Below are 24,844 nucleotides of genomic sequence, written 5' to 3'. Positions count from 1 at the left end.
AGAGTGGAATAGGATTACATCTGTATTGATTTCAGATTGTTCTGTAAACAAGTGTAATTTGTTATGAACATTTTGTAAATTCTGGTGTTGTTGCCAAGGAGTGTTGTGTGCTCTTGAGGTTGTCAAGATCAACATTCTTGGTGTGTGTTGTGCCAAAGGAAGTGTGTTTCTTGAAGGGTTCAAGGTGACTTCTTTGGTGGTTTGTGTCTATCTGTTTTGATTGCTTAATGGATTTCCAGTGGCTTCTAGGGACTTGATGTAGCTCTTGGTTTAAGAGTGAACCAGTATAAATTGTTTGTGTATCTCTTTCTTCCCTTAAACTCATTTAAATTAAGTGGTTATTGCTTTGCTGGTATAAACAACCGATTGTTTCGAAGAAACAACCAATTGTTTTTCTGGTGCTTTGCTGTTTTGTGCTTTATATATTGGCTAACTGAATTTCTGATTGAGTTTCATACAAAGGATTTTGTTGTAGCTGAATTTTTTTTCAAAAAGTCCTCTTAAACAATTCACTCCCTTCTCATTTAAGGCTATATATTCTAACAATTGACATCAAGAGCTTGGTACTTGAAAAATACTCAAGTTTGATCCTATGTTTTTTTCAATGGCTGAAAAACTACCTTCTGGGGAGGGTGCTTCAATTAACAGACCACCTCTGTTCTGTGGTTTGAACTATCAATTTTGGAAAGTTAGAATGAAAATCTTTGTTGAATCTCTTGATAAAGGAATTTAGGATGCAATTTAAAATGGCCCTTTTATTCCTAAATTTGAAAAGGATGGATCTTCTATTGAAAAACCTTGGTCCCAATGGATTGATGCTAAAAATAAAAAGGCCAAGTTTGATTGTATTGCCAAAATATCATAACATCTGCTTTGAATTCGGATGAATTTTTCAGGATATCACAATGTTCATCGGCCAAGGAAATGTGGGAAACTTTGGAAGTCACCCATGAAGGAACAAATGATGTGAAGAGAGCAAGGAAACATGCTCTAATACAAGAGTATGGGATGTTCAAAATGCTTAAGGGAGAATCTATTGCTGAAGTGCAAAAGAGGTTCACTCACATCATCAACCATCTAATGAGCCTTGGGAAAACCTTTGATAAAGAAGAACTAAACATCAAGATTCTCAAGTGCCTTGATAGATCTTGGCAACCTAAGGTAACAACAATTTCTGAATCAAAGGATTTGACATCCTTGACAACGGCTTCATTGTTTGGTAAGCTTAGAGATGAATAGACTCAATGTTCAAGAAAGTGAAAACAAGCATGTGAGAAGCATTGCCTTGAAAGCTGCCAAGCACAAAAGCAAACAAGATTCAAGTGATGAAAGTGAGGAAGAAAACCTTAGCTTGTTGTCCAAAAAGTTTAGTAGATTCTTGAAGAGAAATAGCAACAAAGAAGCCAACAAAGAAAGGTATGGAAACAAAAAAACTAGTGATTTCAATTCTAACAATTATACTTGCTTTGGTTGTGGTGAACAAGTGCATATAAAAGCTGATTGCCCAAATAAAGAAAGCAATGAAAAGAAATCAAGCTACAAGGAAAAGAAGGGAAAATCAAGAAGAGCATATATTGCATGGGATGAAAATGAAGTTTCCTCATCAAGCTCCTCATCAAGTGAAGATGAAAGGCAAACATATGTTTAATTGCAGAAGGAGATGATGAGTCAAGTAGCTCAAGCAGTGTAAGTTCATGTGCTTCCCTAAATGCTGAAAATTATAGTAAATTGTTTCAAGCTTTTCAAGAAACTCATGAATAAGCTAACCAATTGGCTCTCTCAAGCAACCGATTGAAAGAGTTGAACAACTGGCTTGAAAAGAGGGTTAAGACACTTGAAGAAGAGCCGAAAAAATCAAAAAATGATTTTGAAAAGTTGGAAAAACATTGCAAAAACTCTTCTCATGTGTGTGACTCTCTTGTTTGTGAAAATTGTGAAAACCTTGAAAAGAAAGTTCATTATCTTGTTAGTGTTAGAAAAGATGGCTTTAAACTAGAGGGGGGTGAATTGTTTAAAGGGGTTTTCGCAAACTTTTCAAAGCTAGAATGAACTTATTTCAGAAACCAATTGATTCAGCAATTCAGTTAGCCAAAACAGCAAGCAAAATTGTAATACTAGAAAAAACAATCGGTTGTTTCTTCGAAACAATCGGTTGTTTATACCAGCAAACAACAAACAAACTGAATTTAAAGAGATAGAGATAGAGAGATTGTACACAGTTGTTTATACTGGTTCACTTCAAACTAGAGCTACATCCAGTCTTCTCAGAAACCCTGAGGATATCCACTAAGCAATCACACCTTGATCACTTACACCACAACCAAGAGAATGACCTTGAAAAACCTCAAGAAACACACTCTCCTTGGCCAACACTAAGATTGCTGATCTTGAACACCTCAAGAACACACAACCAATCTCAGCAACACACACAAACGAATTGTTCAGCAGTTTACAAAGATTACACTTGTTATAGATGAAAATCTAAAATCAATACAAGTAGAATCCTATTCAGCACCTTGATCAATCTCTCAACTCTTTTTTTGCAATCTCAGAACTCTTTGAAAAACTCTTAGACCAAAACTTTGTTTCAAGATTCTTAAAACTTAAAAACAGTTTTTCAGAATATATCTAAGAATATAGTTTGTTATCAAATCTTAACAAACTCTTAATTGCATTTAAAATAGATTGGTCAAAGCATTTAATGACTGGAGCGTATTCAGTTAAAGCATTTAAAGCTCAGTCAAAGAAAACAGTTTTTCTGTTATGGTTTTAAAACAAACAATCGATTGTTTCCTCGAATCAATCGGTTGTTTTGTTACTTAACAAAATACACCATTCAAAAACATTTTTCAAACTTTCTCAAAACATCTAAGTGTAAACAATCGGTTGTTTCGACAAAACAATCGGTTGTTTCAACTTAGTTTGAAAAACATTTTGCTTTGTTAAAAATGAGATGCTAATTGCTTTGAGATTTAATCTAAGGGTTGATTACAACATTAAACTACCCCAGAACAAAGCTTAAACCAGCACAGCAGCATCAAGCAAAGCAGAGGCTTCATCATCCTTCAAAGGATTTGGATTCTTCAAAACATTGAACATCACTTGGTTCAACAGTTAGAACTGTGGATAAGCTTTCAAAGGGTAAATCCAACTTTGAGAATGTCTTATCATCTCAAAATTGTGGTTTTGAAAGAGTTGGATTAGGTTTCAATCCACAGAACAAGCAAGATAAGTTTTCAAAATCTTTTTCAAAACTGCTAGGAAAACAACCGATTGTTAATTCGAAACAACCGGTTGTTACATGCTTTTATTGCATGAAAAGACATTATTCAGTCAGATTCTGTAAAATAAGGAAATGTTCTGTTCCCAGAGGTTTCATGAAATGGATTCCCAAAGGTTGTGAGGTTTCAAATTACAAAAATAAATCAAATGAACCCACATTTTTAAGGGGACCAAATCTTGTTGCTTGAACTCATTTTGATGTAGGGATACTAGAGAAACATGAAGCTCTAAGTTATCTGATCAAGTTCTTGGAAGAAAAAGATTGAGACTGGAACTGAATTAAGGGTGTGTACACCAGTCCAAGTTGTTTCAAAAGCCAAAAAAAGCATTCTTGATCACAAACAAATGACTCATTGAAAGGACTTCATAAAAGGATAAGACCTTCCTTATCTTTACTTTTAAAATTACTAATTCATGATTAATTTCATTTTGTTTGAGCAATCATATCTGCTTTGAACCTTTCTCAGTTTATGCTTGAAATTCACATTCTGTTAAACTGCTAAAGAAAAACAACCGATTATTTCCTTGAAACAACCGATTGTTTCTCCTCTGACAGCACTGTTAAGAATTGATTTAATTTCTCTAAACATTTTTTCTGTTGCAGATCTCAATAATAAAGGAATCTTGAGTCAATAAAGCAATCTTGAAAGTCTGATTTGGTTTTGGAGGAAGTTACAAGTTGTCATAAAAGAATATATTCCATATCTTGGAAATTCAAGAGCCTTTATGTCTAGTCAAAAGTCACATGTGCTGACCATGTGTTTTTCTACTCTATGCTGACGCTTTCTGTGCAGAGCTTGAACCACTTTTCTTTCTTGAAGACTGAAACCCACAATCACCAAAGGATCAAAGAAGGTGTATGCTTTGCTATAAAATCTGTTGCAACTGTTTTTCTTCACAAAAACAACCAATTGGCTCATCTCTTGCAACATCTCTTTCTCTCCTTGTGTGTGTGCCTTTGTCTCATTCTGCTGTCATGGATTCCACTCTACCTACATCCAAGAGGATCAAAACGAGGGTTGTGAGGTCAGAAGGAAGGCTTGAAGGCTGGTTTTCAGGAGATAATGAATTAATTGAGAGATATCGCTTTGAGACAAGTACAAAAGTGATCAACAATCCAAAAGTTGTCTCCTTTGATTGGTTGAAAAGCCAAAAGCTGGACAATGTGAGAAGGCTTCTCAAGGATCAGCTGCTGAAGAGGTTCTTGGAGATGAAGGGGAACATATATCCTGATTTAATTCGGGTGTTCTACACAAACTTAAAGTTTGAAGGAAACAATCTTGTTTCACATGTTAAAGGTGTAGACATGGAGATTACCCATGATGTGTGGGCTGCTGTAACTGGGTTGAAGTATGCTGGTCTTAGAATCAATAAAAGAAACATTGGTGTTGTGAAAGATTTCAACAAGATTCAATACTACAAAAGCTGTTTGAAGAATCCACAAGCTCAAGTAAAAACTTGTTCAGTTGGAGGACTGAAATTAGATGAGAGGGTGTTGGCTCTCATTGTCACTTGGATTCTAACTCCAAGGGGGAACAACCATTATTTTTTAACAGAAGAAGATCTTGTCTATATCTACTGCATCATGAAGAAAGTCAAGATCAATTGGATTCATATCATTAAAGAGCATATGCAAAAGTCCATGAGGTTAAGTGACTACCATTACCCCTATGTTGTTTTAATTTCTAAATTTCTACTCTATTTTGAAGTGAATCTTGAAGATGAAACCTCTGAGTTGGTAAAATCAACACAAGAAGTGAACAATGGTTCACTAAGCAAAATGGGTTTCACCAAGATAAATAGAAGATGGGTAAGCAAAGATGGTGATCATGGTGGTTCCTCAAGTGCTGCAGCTGCTAATTTTGATGAAGAAGATCAAGCTGCTGATATGAATATTCATAATGAAGAACAACCTGCAACTGACTTTGATGATGGAACAAGTGCTAGACATTAAGGGGATTGGATTCCCTCAATGTCTTCTTTTGAAAGATACATGGTGGATAAACTTGATGGCTTTGCTGAAAATCAAAGAAATCTCCATGATCTTTGTGTTACAAATTTCCAGAACATTGACAACAGATTCTAGAGCATGGACACTCGCTTTCAGGCCCTTGATGAACAGATTGAAGTTGTTCAGAACCAGATCTTTGAGCTGCAACATGACAAAGATGACTAAAGGAAAAACAACCGATTGAATGCTGGGACAACCAATTGTTTTTTCTTTGTGGAAACTTTACTGCTCTTTCTTTTCATATTCTGTTTTATCTAGAACAATTTTTGTTTTATCTCTTCATAAAGTCTCTTTGTGAAGACAAATAGGGGGAGAATTTGTGTTGGTTTTTATTCTGCTGCTGCTGCTGATGTTTTATAGTTTGAAAGTGATTTGCCTTTTTGGCTGGTTTTCTCTCTTGTAATGGTTATGCAGAAAACAAGCTAAATGTGCTATTCTAACTTGTTGCCATAGATGTTGTGTATTGCATAAGTTTTGTTTTGCAGGAACTGCCTCAGATTCAAACAAAGTCCAACACAAGCAACAAAGATTTGTCTTCATCAAATAGGGGGAGATTGTTGATCAAGAGTGATCAAAGTCTTTGAAGATTCCAAATCCAAGTGTTTGATGCAAGGCTGAAGTTGCTGTTGTGTTTAGGAAAGGATCTGGGTAGTTTATTTGTGTAATCCACTCTTTGTTGAATCTAAAGCTAATGTGTTTTTAAAACCTTTTTGAGTATAAAGTGTTTTTCAAACTAAGTGAAAAACAACCTGTTGTTTTGTCGAAACAACCAATTGTTTTGCTCTTAGGTGTTTTTGAAAAGGTTGAAAACTGTTTTGGTTGGTTGACTTGCTGTCAAACCAAAACAATCGATTGTTTCATTGTTTCAATCGATTGTTTCTTTGAAAATCCTAACAGAATTTTGTTTTGTTAGTTGAGTGTGCTTTAAATGATTTCCAACTGAATACACTCATCTATTAAATGTTTTGACCAATCTTTGAAAGCTATAAATAGTTTGTTTATGTTTTATAACAAATAAGAAAAACAGATTTGAGTTTTTCAGTTGTGAAAGATTGCTTTCAAGTTTTGAACATTCACATCAAGCTTTGGGTTTTCTCAAGAGAGAGTGGAATATGATTACATTTGTACTGATTTCAGATTGTTTTGTAAACAAGTGTAATTCATTCTGAACATTTTGTAAATTCTGGTGTTGTTGCCAAGGAGTGTTGTGTGCTCTTGAGGTTGTCAAGATCAACATTCTTGGTGTGTGTTGTGCCAAAGGAAGTGTGTTTCTTGAAGGGTTTAAGGTCACTTCTTTGGTGGTTTGTGTGTAATTTGTTTTGATTGCTTAGTGGATTGTCAGTGGCTTCTGGGGACTGGATGTAGCTCTTGGTTTAAGAGTGAACCAGTATAAACTGTTTGTGTATCTCTTTCTTCCCTTAAATTCAGTTGTTATTGCTTTGCTGGTATAAACAACCGATTGTTTCGAAGAAACAACCAATTGTTTTTCTGGTGCTTTGCTGTTTTGTGCTTTATATTTTGGCTAACTGAATTTCTGATTGAGTTTCATACAAAGGATTTTGTTGTAGCTGAAAAAGTTTTCAAAAACCCCTCTTAAACAATTCACCCCCTCTCGTTTAAGACCATATATTATAACAAAAGGATCACCTTGTCTCACACCTCTACTACAAAGAAAAAATCTCAACAAATTTTCATTTATTCTGATTGAATGCACAGCTGAACAAATAATAGTACTAATCCAATAGACAAATAAGGGGTAAAAATCAAAGCGTGACAAAACTAATAGTAAAAACTTTTAACTCAGAATGTCAAAAGCTTTATTTTAATCTCTCTTTAATGTTTAGAAAATTAAGTTTTTTCCACCTCAAAAAAACGCCTACAAAGAATTCACATTTTCTATGTTAACTTAAAGTGCCATATAGGTACCACCTAAACGACATTAATAAAACAAACCAAATTTAGTCATTTAAAAAACAATAGAAACCACATTGAATAAAAAAAAAGTGAGAGACAAAATGGCATTTTTATAATGGAATCAAAAGTACAATTAAACACAAATATTATTATTATCTCTTCAAACTTTAATTAATTAAGAAACAATAAAGTTTAGAGAATATGATAATTAATTAAAAACATTAAGGATATTTTTTGAAGATCAACACAAATTGTTGATAAATTAATTAGCTTTCTTAATGAATGTAGATTTTTTGAAAAAATCTGACTAGAAAGTGTTGAATAGTACGGTCGAACCTAAAGGATTCACGCTCAGCATTGGACTTCTATATTTGTTCTATTTAGTTACTATTTTAGTTTGATAGAACTTAACGTGGTACTATTTTTATAGTTCAAATAACGAATTATTAAAAAGACAACCTTTAAAAAAAGGCATAAAGGTGTAGTGATGTTAGGAAGAAAAGAACAAGAACATAGGAGGCAAAGATGAGATTGGTTAGAATTAAATATTGAAATTCCCCCACATAGCAGAGCATCAGAGGATTACAAGTTGCAGCTAAAACTGAGTTTATCACAACCTAATCATATGCTGCCAATCGCAAGATCCAACATGTCTCAAACACTAAGTTGCATAATACAACACCCAATGGACTCACCTTCGATGAAGTCATTGCCCCACAACCCAAAGAACTCCAATTCTTCCACACTCATTTAGTGTTTTGCCAAGAATTCTGGGCCTTCTGCCAAGATGATGGCTTCTGCTACACCTACAGCAGCCCCCATCACCTTTGGATTCAGGAGTTTGTTGGAAACATTCACTGTTGATGTGCATAGAGCAGAGAATAGACAACTGAACGTGCCCTTAATTGCTCCTTTTACCATTGCTACCTCTAGATTGGACAAGGTGGAGAACGTGGCCATAAGAGTTGAGTTGAGCAATGGTGCGGTGGGGTGGGGAGAGGCACCGATTTTGCCTTTTGTTACTGCAGAGGACCAAACCACCGCCATGGCCAAGGCTTCTGAGGCATGCGCCTTCTTGAGGAGATGCCCTGCACTAACTTTGGGTTCCATGCTGGGGGAGATTGGAAGTATTCTTCCCGGGCATCAATTTGCTTCAGTGAGTGAGAATAATCTGTATTCATGTTTCTCTACTGCTTCTGTTGTTGTTAATCATTCTAATCCTCTATTGGTTTTATCACCTGCTGTATAACTTTTTCTGCTTTTGAAATGGTGTCTTTGAACCTTTTCTTAAGCAAATTCCTTGAATTTTGAATAACAGTTTTAGTTTTCTATTTGATCACTGAGGACTTAAAAGGAGGGTAGCATATCTTGGGAAAATCTGAATATTTGTATTTTGTAATCTTTACCTGCCTGGCTTTTCCCTTGTGTGACATTTATTTTGGACCACTGGTCTATTTCTTTTCTCTCCTTGATTTTAAGAAAGTTCTTATTTTGTAAACATCTTTCTTTGCTTAAAAGTTGCTAGCTTTTTTTCTTTTGTGGTTATATTAAGATTATTCAAGAGAAAGAAGGGACAAGAGTCTTTTTCTTAGTCCCCTCTTTGTATGGATCATACTCTCTTTTCAGATTAATACATTTTCTTTTTATTTTTACCATGAAAGAAAGATAAAGCATAATCTTGGCGTGAAGAGAGGAGAGTGGGAGAAGAATAGAGTCCAGATGTTAGATCTTTCTATTACTGAGAATCTTTTAGGGCATGCTTGATTTGAGAAGGGTGTGACTATTAGCGTGGTTACACTCAACCAGTATATGCATACATGTTTTGAGGTAAAGGAGAGATGTCATGGGACTAAGAGAGAGCATTAAAGTGTATCACGGGTTGTTTGGCAGGATCGCTAATGACAGTCATAAATAAGTGAGGTCTTGTGTACGTAGACTTCCATTATATGCATGGATTCTTGTACATCAGATTATCATTAAGATCTTTTGCATTCACAATTATCTCCTTCACGCATTTTCCTTCAAATTTTACAAGACTACTAATTTAATTAACATCAGTAACTATTCCATTTTTTCCTATATATATAGGACTTAACCTCTTTTCCCCATCCTTATTTTATTCTATTTTAAGAAATTAGTAGTTTACATTTTCATGGAAAGGCAACCAGGGATTTTATAGTGGATATTGGCTTCTGAAGTTTAAAACGTTTCTGAAGGAATTCATGTTTATGATTTTATTGCTCTTGAAGGAATAACTGGTTAATATAGCTCACTTTCTTAGTAAATGTGTTACTAAAACCTTTTACATTCTCATGGGGGTCCCTCTGTGATTGAAGGTTAGGGCTGGTGTGGAGATGGCAATAATTGATGCTGCTGCAAATAGTATTCGTGTACCATTGTGGAGGCTTTTTGGTGGGGCTTCTAATACCATAACCACTGACATAACAGTTAAGTTCTTCTTCAATCTCAAACAAAATGATTATGATGAAAATAATTTTTCAAAAATATAAGAAAAGAACTATGTGCTAAAAGGAAATCTAATCCAGCTTATAATTGCAGATCCCAATTGTTTCTCCAGCTGAGGCATCTGAATTGGCTTCAAAGTACTATAAAGAAGGGTTCAAGACTTTAAAGCTGAAAGTGGGCAAGAATCTCAATGCAGATATAGAAGTGCTCCAAGCTATACGTGTTGCACACCCCGAGTGTCAGTTTATTCTTGATGCTAATGAAGGGTATAACTCTGAGGAAGCAGTGGAAGTTCTTGAGAAATTACACGGTTAAAAACTACTACATAGTTAAAGTTTTTTCTCCATCCAAATAATTGTCAGTCTTGCGAGAAAATGCTAGCACACGTGCACTAATATACTCATGAAACTTTATTGCAATATTTTAGGCACTTTGGCATTGAACTTAGATTTATTTTCTACTGCAGATATGGGGTTGACTCCTATTCTATTTGAGCAACCAGTTCACAGAGATGATTGGGATGGTCTTCGGTATGTGAGTAGTATAGCAAGAGAGAGATATGGTGTATCTGTTGCAGCTGATGAGAGTTGCAGAAGTATACTTGATATTTACAAAATTGTGGAAGGGAATGTTTTAGACGTCATTAACATAAAGCTTGCCAAAGTTGGCGTTATGGGTGCCCTTGAAATTATTGAAAAGGCCAAAGCAGCAGGATTAGATTTGATGATTGGTGGTATGGTTGAGACTAGACTTGCCATGGGTTTTGCTGGCCAACTTGCTGCTGGCCTTGGGTGTTTTAAGTATGTATAAGCCATTTTTTCATTCATAAACTTCTATATAAATTTTGTATACTCCAACTTTTAGAGAAATATAAGGTGAAAAAATTCTATAAAAGTTAAATCATACTTGTATAAGTTGATTTTTCACTTGTGAGAGAATCTTAATTCATTTCATCTTTTTATTTTTCTTCTCTTAAAAGTCTTTTAGAGAAGTTTATCCGAACATAGGTTCATATTATTTTCCTTCTGTTTTATCCACCTACTATTTTAATAATGCATTTGAATATTCTAAACTCTTGTAGGTTCATTGACTTAGACACACCACTTCTGCTGTCAGATGATCCAGTTCTTGAAGGCTATGAAGGTACACTCTGCCTAATTTTCATATAATTTTTTTTGTAAATATTGGTTTGAATGATATCTTTGCAATCTGATCACACGTAGTATTTCTCTTGAACAGTTTCAGGTGCCACTTATAAGTTCTCAAACGCTAGGGGACATGGTGGATTCCTTCACTGGGACAACATTGCATTGTAAGTTGTGATTTTCTGGCACAATATGACTCTAGATAATCCAGCATAGTTCCTAATATATGTTAGGTGATCTTGGTGTAAGTATCAGAGGATAAGAATACTTTAAGGATGTATGCGTTAATGGTCTAGAGTTTGATCTTAGTCACATTCTTCAAATTCAATTGAATTTGTATAGTGGGACTGTGCTAGTCCACCTTACAAGCACAAAAGTGTTCTTGCATGACAGGGCATGCTAGAGACATAAAACCAACTTGTGTCTGCCCAATCTTTTAGAATTTTAAAGCCAAAAAGTTTACCTTTAATATCAATTCTTCTGGCCAGAATGAAGAAACTGATGTTTTTTCGATATTATTTATTTATTTTGGACATTCTTATAAAAAGTTGTGTATATTCCGATGAATCAAATTTGTTCTTTTGAACGTGGAGGATGGAGTCTTAATCGTGCTTATGTGACATGCAATGACTTTTTGTATATGCTACCTTCATTATTGACATCTTTATTAAATTATGCGCAGATGATAGATATGCTTATGCCAACACAAGAATCTGGAAAAGCATAAATGTTGACAAGAAAAGAAGAATAACCAGTGATGGGCTTGTGCATGAAAAATAAGACGTGCAACTATGACAACTGTGAACGTTAAATATTACAAAAACAACCATTGATGAAAGATTTCTTGTGCGGAATGAGTAGCTACTACCTATCCACAACTATGTGTAATAGATTCCTCACCTTATTCTGGAAAAGAAACTACCCTTAGATATCTTGCACCCAATAAGAGCTAGGAATCGCACATTATGATTATATAATATGGACATGGAAATACAGCAAACTTAAGATATTAGACTTCAACTTTGCACTGTTGATTTCAATAATTTAAACTGACTAATATTGATACTTCGATTTATTTTTTTTTGTTTCACATAGTTAAGTTATTCCATCTCCCAAATTAAGAAAATCAGTGGGAGATAAAATTTGCAAAATTCTAAAAGTAGACTTGGATTCGCTCGAGTTATTTCACTCCTTCGTTGTTTATCATTCCATTTTATTCAAAGTTGACAAAATCAAGTATTAAAATTTCATTGCATGCCACTTCAATCCATCATTTTTCACTAATTTAAACACAGCCTTTAACACATAATAATATGTATTTATGTTCTTTCAGTTATAAAAAAACAGGTTACATTTTGCTTTTGTGACTAACGATTTTCTACCGGTTTACATACTACTGCAAACAAAATATGCATACCTTATGTGTATATGTGTAAGTCTGAAGTGGAATATCATTAGCAAACATTAATGCTGTCTATCAATAAGAGCCATTATTTCACTTATCTAAAACTATAAAGATCAAAAAAGGCAAATTGTATGATATTAAAAACATATTTAACCGTAAAAGAATGTATTTTCCTTTTAGTTACTCAATTTGTAGGCATGTAGAAAGACAACAAAGATTCACAGGGCATCATCTGAGCATGCCATAAGGTTATGAATGTAAAGGAACCCCCTTCTGGCCCCACTAAGGATGTATCAATGGTTCGGATCCCGGAATGTATAATGTGCAGTATTTAGTATAGTAAATAGTCTCTGATAAGTTCGGTTTCAAGTTTTAAAGTCCGTAACTACAATTTGAGCAAAAGTTAATCTGTATTTGTATAGTCCAAAACCATGATTAGAAAAACTAAAACATAATACTCTTTGGTTTACCTAGTTACATTACCTCACTGACTTCGGCTTCCCTGAAGCTGTACTTTATGCACCTTGTACAATTCTACAACATAGAAACAAATTCGGTATTTCAAGAGGCATGCTATGTAACTGTGTGTGGCCAATGAATCATTTATTATATCAAATACTCCGCACTTTTAAAGCAAGGAACTCGAAAAATATTTTTCATACTGTTTCTCAATACAACTAGTTCAGATTCACCAGAGTGAAAACTGATAACTACATTAGTATCATACGTTCTCTACCGAGTATTCCTCCAATATCGAGCTAACTATGAACATCTTTAAGTCTACAGGAACAAGTTTACCCCAATAGCTGGGGTAAGCCAACCGTTAAACATCGCAAGTCTAAAACTTATTTTGAAACAGTATTGTACACTTACAGTACCATCTCTCCCATCACCAGAATAACATCACGATCATCAGATATTGTACCAAATTGGGCCACGCAACACAGCCAAATCTTAGCATTTCATCCATTTTCTTCCAAATCGCAACATCTGTAAATATTTTATCTCTAGAATTAAAGGGATCTCAACCACTAACCGAAAGGCTTGTACAGTTTGGCTTAATCCCACATATCCTTCCAGTGAAGGAGTTTGCCATATTCTAGTTTCTCTCATTTCATTAGGACCGTCAACTTATCTGATAGTTTCTCCTTCGTATAAAACATCTTTTCTTTTTTCTTTTTCACTTAAGCAATCTCTCTAAGTTTATTGCTTGATCTTTTGTACTGCTTAGGCATATCACAAGAATCCTCAATTAGGCAGTCATCACGCCATCACAACCTCTACAGATGGATAGACTTTTATCAAGTTTGCACCAAAGCAATGAACAGAAATTAATGTTCAATTTCAGCCAAAAGCAGGAATGGCATGTCGTCTTATCCAGTTCATCTATGATAGATACCATGTGATTTAAAGAACTGAAAATCCGGGTGATTAACCTGAACAAGCCTTAACCATTTATCGGCAGCCTGCAAGAAGGAACTCACTTGTTGAGTCTCACCAACTCCTTTTTTCATCCAAATAGACCCCTTTAACTTATAGGAAGCCATTGCAAAAGTAGGTATAGAAATCTTTGGTGCAGCATCTATCTCACTGGGATAAACAAGTGTTGGACCATCAGTACGACCACTTCCTGCAAAGTGAAATAAATTAGTCAGTGTTTCATCAAAGTGATCAAGCAACAACTATGTCATGTTTCTGGCAGAAAGAACTGTTTTTGCTATAAGCTGATATAACATGAACCAGCAAAGTATTACTGCACAATAAGATTAAGAATTAACTTCTGCTTTTCCATATTTGTCAATTTCAAATTGAGGATAAATGACCATAAAGTAAGAGATAAGACAACAAACGATTGGTTTATGCTGGGAGGGACTATGGAAGCATAATAGTTGCCACAATGATCGATGGTAAAATAAATAAAAATAACTTTCATGTGGTTATTTATTAATTTAGAAAAACCATACAACAGAAAATAGGTTTTGGAAGGCCTTCGAGAATAAAGAGTTCATATTGTCTATATTTAAGTAATCAGGGATATGTACTAGGGGTAAAACATAAGTGAGAAGTGAAAACACAGGGTAGGGTCAGAGCAAATTTCCTGCAACAATATATTTGCATCTGCTCAACTTGTTACAACCTCCTGAGTCTTGGATTTGCTTACTGAGCATGTCCAAGAATTAACAGTCTCTTTTATAAATAATATAGTCCAAATTGGTATTATGGGTGGGCAAAAAATCCATAAAATTAGATATGTTCTATTACTGAACTAATCCAATACATTATAGATCAAATTTTTTTTAATTAGAATTAGAATTAATTCCAAATTCATATTTTTTAAGAACTAGTTTAGACTTTTATAAATCCAAACCCATATTTTTCTAAAAGAACATAATTTGGGTGGTTATAAATCGGTTTGATTTGATACTATTAAGAAGTGAACTTTAAGCCTAACTCAACCTTATAAAACCAGCTTATAAGGTGAGGTTTAAACCCACTTATATATTATGGGTGATCCGATACCAGCCCGGTAGTGGGTAGCCTGATAAGGCCAACAAACTCGAGCTGGCCTAATAAAACCAACAAACTCTCGCTAGAATAGACTCAAAATGATTCTAATACCATATTAAGAAGTGATTTTTAAGCCTAACCTAACTTTAGAAAACCGGCTTAAGATGAGGTTTGTACGGAGAATGGACTGTAAGTTTAGGAAAAATTGGAGGCCATTATCACAAATTGCACAAGTATCTTGCGCTCATCATAGAAAAATGACAAAGAAATAGATGGTGATCTAATTCATAGGATTGAAGCAGGCTGGATGAAATAAAGCATCTCTAGTGTTATGTATGGCTAAGAGGAAGCCCTCAAGCTACCGTGCAACTATAAGTCCCGTGATGTAGTATGGAGATTGAGTGTTGGGCAATAATAAAACAGATGAAAGAATAAACTCCACGTGACAGAGATGAGAATGATGCATCGGGTGAGTGGACATACTAGAAAAATAAGAATGGGAATGAATGGAATAGAGAGGAGTTGAGTAATAACTATTGTATGGAAAAACCCAGTAGTTAACCTTAAGAGTTTTGGCATGTCTGGAGAAGATTTGTAGTAGACCCACTAAGTGTAAAACAGATGGAAGGTAGCCCTATTGCTAGACCATGTAAAAAAAACTATAGCTGAGAAACCATTGAAAAGGAAGTAGATAGAGGTAATATTTTATGAAAAGAAATTATTTACAATAAAGTAGTATGACATCAATTGATCCATGTAGCTGACTCCAGGAAAAATGTATGGTAGTGGTGGAGGCAATCAATTTCAAATGCAAAATGATATCCCCCAGTGTCATTTCTTGTCTAACAAATCATCCGTCATTAGAAGATAAAAATGTTTAGTTCCAAGTCAGTTGCAGATTTGCACTCATTTTGTTCTTAGTTGCACACTTGACAAATAGATGCAGTCAATTTTCACATGAATATACCTAGAATATCCCAAAATATGATATTCAAAGAAAGGGACATGCACTATGGTAATCTATATAAATAAGTACAAGCTATAAGCTAGCTTGAAATAGCTAAACAAGCAAGAAATTAGTCTAAGTAACAAATACCATGGTCAGATCACATTTTAGCTAAATATCAGCCATACTTAAATGCTAAGAAGAAAATTTAATGTGCTTAGCATCGAAGCCTATGAAAACAAGTCATTAGTCTAAGTGGTACTGGATATAGTCCCCTTAAACAAGGTCTCAAGTTCGAGATTATGAATGAAAAAAAAAAAATTGTAGGGTTGACCTTGCTAAAGGTGGTCAACTAGGTTATTAGCTATAAACAAAAACTGGTGGATACTCCACCCAATGACATGGTATTAGAAAACCTTATGACATCGTGTTTTAAAATTGGTTTGGACATGATTTGACCAAAAAAGAGAGGACATCCACCTAATTGTTAATAAGAAGAATTATGATTAATAAACAATCTCTTTCTCTACTACCCCACCCAGCCCATACTTTGTTTGTCAAAGTAACCAATAACATGTCATCCGTCTTAAATTTAGAGTGTCTATTTTCTTTCAAAAATACACATACTGTAAGGGCAAAAAGGAAGAGCAAAAGTAGTTAGGGATTGTTGAGGAGAAAGATTCATTCACACAATTAGAAAGTTTGTAAGGAAAGAGGACTTGTAGGAGGATCTGTTTTTCTATTCTTGGATATTTAATGTGTTTGGTAGCTCATCAGCAAAAATGGATGCCTATCATTTCAGTGCATATAATACTAGCTTTTGCATCACTCATATATTTGGACATGAAAATGGGATAGTACATGCATTTTTTTGCACCAATCCAGACATGCACTTAACTGTTCAAGTCCTCGGTTAGTTTTTGGAAAATTTTCATTTCTCTTTAACGAGCTTGTAACACATGGGAAAATAAAGCAGAATAAGATATTGCATTTACAGTTATGACGTGTGCTGACTGCGGAGCAAGTAATGGTTAGGAAGGTGAAAAAAAACATGCAGTTCATTGAATACATATGCTAGTGGAGCAGATGCCCATCTTTCACATTAGTTGGCAAAAATAAAATTATTTGTTTTTGTAAATATTCTGTAAAGTATCATCGGACTGATCCTTCGTTTGAGACAGAAATGAGAGTAATGAAGTCCTGATTTAGGAGATAACATTTTGCACCATTTTGAGAGACTAAATCAATGACATTTTGCTTTGTTAAGGAACTTAAACATGACACAGACAATGACACAGTCTCGACAAAAATGGGGATTTTAACTCAAAATGCACAGATACATTTAATCTAGCAATAACCAAAATGAGTGATGTATAAGCAACACTGAGTGATCAAACATAGGCTTAAAGTTCCATGATTACCTGTCAAGGGTGTATGGAGTTTATGGTATGTCAGAAAGCACGCATCTAAATCTTTTAAAGTTGGACCTGTGGGTATTCGATATATAGGATACCTAGAACATGACATTAAAATATGTTAATGGACAAAAAAACAGTATTACGACATTAGATGAAGTTAATCTTAATGGGAAAAAAGTGATGACACATTAGATTACCATGCCACAGACATCCAACTGTCTGGTAATAAGTCACAGCTTCTCAATGTCTTGAGGGCAGGATAATAGCATGCAAGATCTTGTATCTGTCAAAATATTATAAAGTATAAGATCCATGGATCAGATTCTGGGTAAATAAGCCACACATTGACTACAGATCAGTAATTGCCTTGTCAGCCAACGGTTCCCGGCTATAAGGAGGATCTTGTTCCAAATACACAAAAAGCAAATCTTGAGGATTCCCAGTTTCACTATCATCACTAGAAAATCCTTCTTGCACTGCCCCGTGTTTGTCATTTATGGATTGTTTGTTCATTTGCAGTGAGATACCACCTGTTAGATATTGACTACTTTGTGTTGTAAACTCAGTCCTTTTTCCATATTCATAATCACTACTTCCATCGCTACATGAATCTCTGTAGTAATCACCATCACTATCTTCACTGGTGTACCTAATGACATAGGAAATTAAGAAATTCATATCTGATTAGTTACAAGCTAAATAACAATAGCTTACACTCCCATACCACTTGCAAGTTATAATTACACAACAAATTAAGAAAATAGCAAAAGTAAATTAAAATTTATTATTACGTTGACTGCATAAAAGAAGCAGCAGCCAAGAGGTGAGAGAGTATAAATAAAAAATTAAAAACATACATTGAGATCCATAATGATTCATTAATTCATCAAAAGTCAAAATCAATGGATAGTGGACTTATTTAGACAAGTTTCTCCAGAAACACTTCTAAAAGAGAAAAATAAAGAGAGAGAAAATGAGCTTCTCCATAAACTAAAAATAGCTTATGCACAAGTTAAAAATAAGAATTTAGAGAAGCTATAAGAGAGTTTCTAACAATTAGCTTATGCCTAAGCTAGTTTTAGCTTATGAAGAAATTAATTTCATTTTTTCTTCTTAATTTTCTCTCTTAAAAGGGTTTATGGAAAAGCTTCTCCTCCAAACAGATCCTATACAAACAGCAAAATTGAAAAAAATATTAAATTTCAACTGCGTTGGGCTGTTATCAAACTTCCTCAGATCAGCTGGTCCAAACGGTTAGACCAAAACCACTGTTGTTGTTGTTGTTACCAGGTGGAACTAGTTAGGAAATTAGATGTAACTAGAATTAAACCAGTGTGAACTGACTGGTTTTCTATCAAACGGGTAAACCAGTGTGCACTTGTCCATTTGGGAAGGGCATTGAAGAAGAAGAAGAGTTCAAAACTTGATGTCACAAGGGCTCAAAGATTGTTCTTTTGGATGGACAGACACTTGACCACCAGACCAACGAAATATTTGTGAAAACTTAAACAAAGTTTAACTTGTATAAACAATCTTTAGATAAAGTTGAACACTTTCAGTAAATACTAATTCATGTAGTACAATTAATGACTTGCTGGATCGCCCAATGAATGGCCTGGTATTTTGACCAAGTCAATGACTGGTCAAGTTCTGATAACACTTGTGTTGGGTAAGGACGGAAAATGAGGGAGTGAAGAGAAGGAAGTAAAATATGACTAGACATCAGACAAAGACATATCTAACATCTAGATATATCACTCTTTTGCCGTATATTTGTTCCATTTATCAAGGTTTCATTTCTACCAATCTCAATTTAAAGAGATCCTTCAGTAAATACAAGTAATCATATTAAATACCGATCAAATAAACAAAACATAAAAAAATAACAGGAGGACTCTCCATACTCCATAGTCTCAAATACTGTGTTTCCAATTATCACCTCAATTTTATTCACTCTTCCAACTGACAAGTAATCATATTAAGATAGTAAAATTTAAGTCTATTTCAACCTCACAAAACCGACTTCATAAGATAAAGTTTACACTCACTTATATACTATAATTTAGTTATATATTTAGTTAATGCGAGATCTCCAATACAACCCCTCAAATTAAGGATTACACATCTCGAGCACGGGACTAGGGGGTAACTCGATAGCAAGTGACATAATAGGCCCAACACACTCTAATACCATCTTAGGAAAGTGAAATTTAGTCTAACTAAACCTTATAAAACCAGTTTGGTAAGGTGAGATTTTCACCACTTGTATATTATAATTTGGAGATATCACTAGTCAATGTGGGATCTTCAACATACTCTCTCATGCTGAAGGCTGGACATCTTGAGTATGAAACTAAGGGGGAACTCGATAGAGAGTGATACAATAGACCCAACAAACTTGAATAAGTTAAGTTTTGAATGACTCTAATATGATATTAAGAAAATGGAATTTATGTCTAACTTAACTTCACAAAATCGGCTTGATAAGATGAAGTTTTCACCTACTTATTTACCATAATTTAGTCATGTCTTTAATCAATGTGAGATCTCTAACACCAATTATCACATCCCTCACAAACATTTTATTTGCTATTCCAGCTGACAGCCTGATTTTGCAACCAATCATGTCTAGTTAAATTAAAATACAAAACAAAACCGGAGATGCTGCAAAAAAAAACTGCATATCAATATACAGAAACAATGTTTTGTGACTCTCAAACCACTTAACACATTAAATCGTCAATAAATGATTATAGTAGTGAATAATTTCACACTTAAAGATATCAAATCTAATTCAAAAGTAACTTGCTAATGCTATAACCCAACAAAAATGCTACATATAAATATGACTCCATTAGAACAAAAACCTGCATTTGGCATCAAATAATTCACTCAAAAGAAGTGAAGTAAACACAACAAGCACACAAAATATTAGCAAAAGATGTCTTCATGTGTAATAATAACTTGAAAATTTAATAAAAATGCAAAGGATCAATGATCATTAACAAATTGCTGTGCACATACAGCCCAGTACCCTCAGCAATTTTGTCCAGATTCTAACAAAACAGTTTAAAAGTAAAAGCATGACAGCACTTCATGAAGTGTAACTTCAACAAAATCAGCGCTTTAAAGCACAATTTCAAACGCTTCCCCTCAAAAGTGGTTTAAAGTAGAATTAGACGTTTTTTTCTGTAAGTAAAATCCTATAATTATATCATTTTATGCCATCTTCAATAACATGATCTATACATTAAACCCTCAAGGAAAATCAAGAGTAATGAATAAATGTTATTCATTTTTCTTTACAAGGAGGGGAAAAAGGGAGGATCAAAATTGGTGATTAAATTTGTTACAAAAATCATTGGAAGAGAAGGGGAAATTAGTAAAGAGTTACAAAACAACAAAGTAAAATTACTGTAGTTTATATAAAAAGGCAATGCAATGCACAAGACACCTACTAAAGAGAGAAATTATTTCCATGATATGAGCCCACAATTTCCAGGTAACAAGTAACAAGGCAGCAACCTTATCATCGTTGCATCAAGGATCACCCTTAACAAAATCAAATGGCTATAAACTAATAGATTTGAACATTTTCTTTACAGAGACCAAACAACTACTTTTAAAAAAGGAATAGTTATAAACAAATTTTGATTGAAAACAGAGTAAAAACAAACTAATTTACTACTACGAACAGATAATGACATCACCTTTCTGAATTCTACATTATGAACTCCTGCATTTTTAATATTTAAAAAGCATTTTACAAAGCCTAAAACTACACTTGTATTTCTAATGCATTTACTTCTCAATTTTTTACTGCTGCCTTTCAACCAGAACCTAAAAAGCATACACATGTTTCCCTACTTTTTATATGGTTGATAATGAGAACTAAGAAATGGTTTCCAATTATTATATATGGAATGCTTATTGCTTAATGTAAAATTTACTTTCAACAAAACGTTGTTGTAAGCTAGGTAGTTGTTTTCAACTTTCATTCTATGTTTTGCTCAGAAAGAGTACAACCAGGTTCAATAATGCGGTGCTGAGGGATAAAAATGATTTTGGTCCACCAATGCTACATTATAATGCAGAACCAGAAGATAGAAAACCTTAGCATTAGAAGGGAAAAAGGAGGTTCTGACATAAAAAGTTTAACACCTTGTATCAATTGATTGCACAAACACAGACGCGCGCACACATAAATATAAACAAATAAATTTAAGAGAGATGAGTAAAAGAACAGCATCCATCCATAATTCTACTGTGCTTCCAGTGGTGAGTCTTGTCTTAAAGTTAGCAATTCTTATTATGCACGTGAAATGGTAATACCTAGGCTTTGCACTTGGCTTCTCAGCCGATTGACCATAGAGTTGAATAGCTGATAAATACGGAACATAATACTGAACAACAGATTCACTTTGATCAAGGACAAAAGGCACTCCAGCTCCATACGCACTCCACTCCTTAAAAGATTCCCAGAGATCACTCAGGGAAAAGTAAGACTGATACTCCACATCGCAAAACTTCCAACCTCTCATCGTTGTCTACATCCACAAACAATCAAATTTGAGTTTCTCATAAACCACATAAAATCATAACAAGAATTCCGATAATAACTAACCATAAAACATTTGTGACAACTGTCTCAACATCTCAAAATCAAAACAAGAAAATGAATTGAGAAATTAAGATCAACCTTGGAGAAATACTGAGCCGGAACTAACGGCATCGTGGAGTCCAAGAACCTATTGATATTACTAACAGACTCTATAGACGGAGAAAGAGTTGGATTCAATGATTGGCTGAGATTGCTATCGCTATTGCTATTGCTATTGCTATTGTTATTCTCAGAGACATCGAGTTTGCTCTTCAAAGTTAAATCGGCGTTTCCAAGTTCGCCATTCTTGGCTCCGTGGCCTTGTTTACGCTGATTCTGGTTCTTCCTCGCCTTCACTGGAATGTAAAAGCGATCCTCGCCACGAACCCCGCCAAATTGCAGTGCAGTTCCCAGCATTTTCCAATCGTTTTCAAAACTGTGTTGTCCTCCGTTTGCACGCGGAGAAAACGGAGGAAAGTATCGGAAGAGAAAATTCGTTATCGCAGAGGATCAACAAATAAAGGAGGGAAGAAAGAGTACTGAATCCGAATCGAAAATAGACGAGGAAGAAAAGAAAGAGGTCGAAAGGAAAGGAAAGGCTGAAGGCAAAGGAAAGAAGAGAAGAGAGAAAAGAAAAACTTCAACACTCTCTTTGCAAGAAAACACACAGAGAGAAGAGAGAGAGAGAGAGAGAGGAACGAGTGCATAGCAAGGTTGATGGAGATTCTGTCATTTTCCGTTTTACTGGGGTTTTTAACTAATTCTTTGAAATTTTGGGGTGTTTGTTGAATTAGTTGGACTTTATGCAAGAGACTGAAAGAGTCTTCGTTATTATCATCACTTAAATATTTAAAAGTCTAAATAAAATAATGGCGAAATTTGACACGTGTGAGCTGCGGGGTCACTCTTGATGACCTTACATTGCTGCTAACTCTTCATTGACTCGTGTTTTTTTTGGCTCAACCTCTACGGATGAACACTACCCACCTCACAATATAAATATAAATAAAAATATTTAATTTATCCTGATGGAAAGTATTAGTTAGGTTTGCATCATTTTTTTATTTAATATAAAAATTTATATTTTATAAATTATCTGTAATCATATATATTTTTAATAATATTCAATTTAAAATAAATATAATGATATTTGGGAAATTAAATATAATTTAGCTAAGATTTATTTATTTTTAAGTTTCTTATGTTTTGTATCTTTAAAGGCAATAATGGATTATACCCCTTTTCTAAAAAAATCAATTTCTTTTCAGAAGTTAACACTAGATATTTTCTTAATCAGTTAAAAAAATTAAAGATATTTAATTTTTTTGGAATTGTTTCTCCTATTCGCATTTAATAATTATTTACTCTTTATTTATAATTAAATTTCACTTGTTCTAGCCCTAAATTTTAAGTAAGTCTTTAAATTTGAAATGCATTTTAAATCTATAAATTAAGTTTTCATTTTAAGGAGCTTTGGATAGGAGAAAAAATTGTTTTATGTCCGACAATCATGAATCTTGGACACATGTGATTTCTAGAAATTATTAAAATTTATTTAGTTGATGAAAAGTATTTTTGAAAATATTTATTAAAGAGTTTTGAAAAATCAAACCGCAACATTATATTAATTAAAACTTTTAATTTTTTTTATCATAATAATAATTTAAATAAAAGTAAAATAGTATATTCTTCAATAGAAATTTTATTTTAACTTAGGAAAGTTATTTTTCCCTCGTCCTGCAAATAAAAAATTTATCCAAAAATAATTTCTAAATAACCTTTGTTTATAAGAAAGTCGGATTTTAAAATAATCAAAGATAAGAAATATATTTTTCCATCATCAAGCGAAATGAAAAAGTTTCTTTGTATAAAATATTACATTTAAGAGGAATATCATATTGTCTTTTGATTTTTTTATGTTAAGCTTAGATTACATTTTTATATAATAAAGTGTTTAATGAAAAGTGGTTTTTGAATATTTACCCGTCTTGTAGTTTGTAGTATTAGTTTACAAAAAACTTTATTGTATAGATTAAGAACTAGACAATCTAAAAATATTTTATTAATCTACAACTAAATGAAGAATGAGAATTTTACTTAAACAAGTTTCGAAAAGTATTTTTAACCATGTGTCTCTCAATTTGAAGTTGTATCTGTCAAGTTAAAACTTCATTTTTTGTTTATCAAACATTGATTTGCGAAAAGTTTCAAATACAAAATTCAACCCTCCTTTCTAGTATATTTTTCCTATTTTTCACAATTTGTATTTGAGTTCAGCCTCTAAAGGGTTGAGCGTTTTATAATGACTAAAGGAAAATGGTTGGTATGGAAAGACATCTCATTGCCAAGAGAGGATCCCTCAAAAGGACACTAACATTCTTAGGGGAAGACCATCCTTACTAGAAGGATCGCATGGAGATGTACATAAAATACACATATTATCAATTATGGACCATCATCACAAAAGGTGATGTCATCATCAAAGCTCCATAGGAAGACTGGATGCAAGACGAGTTCCATCAAGTACAATTCAATAACAAAGCAAGTTATACTCTAATTTGTGAATTATCTAAAAATGAATATAAAAAGATTTATAAGCTAAAGATGTCCAAGGAGAGTTGAGACTCCTTTGAAAATCAACTATGAAGAGGATGTCCTGTCGAGGAAAATTGTCACCCTCACACACCAATATGAGTATTTCACCATGAATGATGGTGAGACTATAAATGAAATGTTTGCAAGAATGCATATTCTTCTAAACGGGTTAGAAGCTTTAGGACAAAGCTTATCTAAAGCTTAGATTAACTTGAAGTTGTTGGATAAAAGGCCAAATATTTGGGAACCTAAGACCATCACCATCCAAGAGGCATAAGATATTAAAAAGCTCACATGGATGAGCTCTTGGGAATCTTGAGAGTGCATGAGGTGCATTTCCAAGATCATGAACAAAAGGAGACCTCAACATCATCTGACAAAGGTCTACATGCAAGAGCTACATCAAAGCATACCTAACTCACATGCAAGGAAACTATAACTCTAAAAGCGTCGAATATGGAAAACTATGATTCAAAAGTTGAGTAAAACAAATCAACTGATAAGGAAATATATTGAATGCCAAGAAAGTTTAAGAAAATGTTTAAATAAAAAGA

At 33.9% G+C, this 24,844-nt stretch overlaps 2 protein-coding genes across 2 annotated transcripts; one reads left to right on the top strand and one right to left on the bottom strand.

Annotated features, from left to right (window-relative positions):
- The first annotated feature begins 7,574 nt into the window (after positions 1-7,574).
- Positions 7,575-11,838, top strand: LOC137811627 (L-Ala-D/L-amino acid epimerase). Its single transcript, XM_068613431.1, has 7 exons — positions 7,575-8,363; positions 9,544-9,654; positions 9,767-9,983; positions 10,140-10,473; positions 10,755-10,816; positions 10,913-10,985; positions 11,501-11,838. Exons 1-7 carry the CDS (start codon positions 7,995-7,997, stop codon positions 11,502-11,504), a joined length of 1,170 nt encoding a protein of 389 aa, XP_068469532.1. The 5' UTR covers positions 7,575-7,994; the 3' UTR covers positions 11,505-11,838.
- Positions 11,839-12,809: 971 nt separating this feature from the next.
- LOC137811626 (uncharacterized) lies at positions 12,810-22,510 on the bottom strand. Its single transcript, XM_068613430.1, has 6 exons — positions 21,795-22,510; positions 21,428-21,642; positions 17,462-17,744; positions 17,293-17,378; positions 17,099-17,190; positions 12,810-13,853 (listed from the first exon to the last, which is right to left on the bottom strand). Exons 1-6 carry the CDS (start codon positions 22,110-22,112, stop codon positions 13,606-13,608), a joined length of 1,242 nt encoding a protein of 413 aa, XP_068469531.1. The 5' UTR covers positions 22,113-22,510; the 3' UTR covers positions 12,810-13,605.
- Between the last annotated feature and the right edge of the window lie 2,334 nt (positions 22,511-24,844).

This window comes from Phaseolus vulgaris, chromosome 2 (genome assembly GCF_000499845.2).
Source record: "Phaseolus vulgaris cultivar G19833 chromosome 2, P. vulgaris v2.0, whole genome shotgun sequence".
Classification (NCBI taxonomy): Eukaryota; Viridiplantae; Streptophyta; class Magnoliopsida; order Fabales; family Fabaceae; genus Phaseolus; species Phaseolus vulgaris.
Note: the sequence above shows the minus strand (reverse complement) of the source record. Positions and strands in the feature narration are given on the sequence as shown.

Bases quoted from the DNA above. Each gene is read 5' to 3' on its own strand.
- LOC137811627 (XM_068613431.1), top strand. From the start codon at position 7,995: ATGATGGCTTCTGCTACACCTACAGCAGCCCCCATCACCTTTGGATTC. The intron at 8,364-9,543 runs GTGAGTGAGAAT...CTGTGATTGAAG, and splicing joins CCGGGCATCAATTTGCTTCA to GTTAGGGCTGGTGTGGAGAT. The intron at 9,984-10,139 runs GTTAAAAACTAC...TTTCTACTGCAG, and splicing joins AGTTCTTGAGAAATTACACG to ATATGGGGTTGACTCCTATT.
- LOC137811626 (XM_068613430.1), bottom strand. From the start codon at position 22,112: ATGCTGGGAACTGCACTGCAATTTGGCGGGGTTCGTGGCGAGGATCGC. The intron at 21,643-21,794 runs GTTGATCTTAAT...TTGTGGATGTAG, and splicing joins CGGCTCAGTATTTCTCCAAG to ACAACGATGAGAGGTTGGAA. The intron at 17,191-17,292 runs GTAATCTAATGT...GTCATGTTCTAG, and splicing joins AGTTGGATGTCTGTGGCATG to GTATCCTATATATCGAATAC.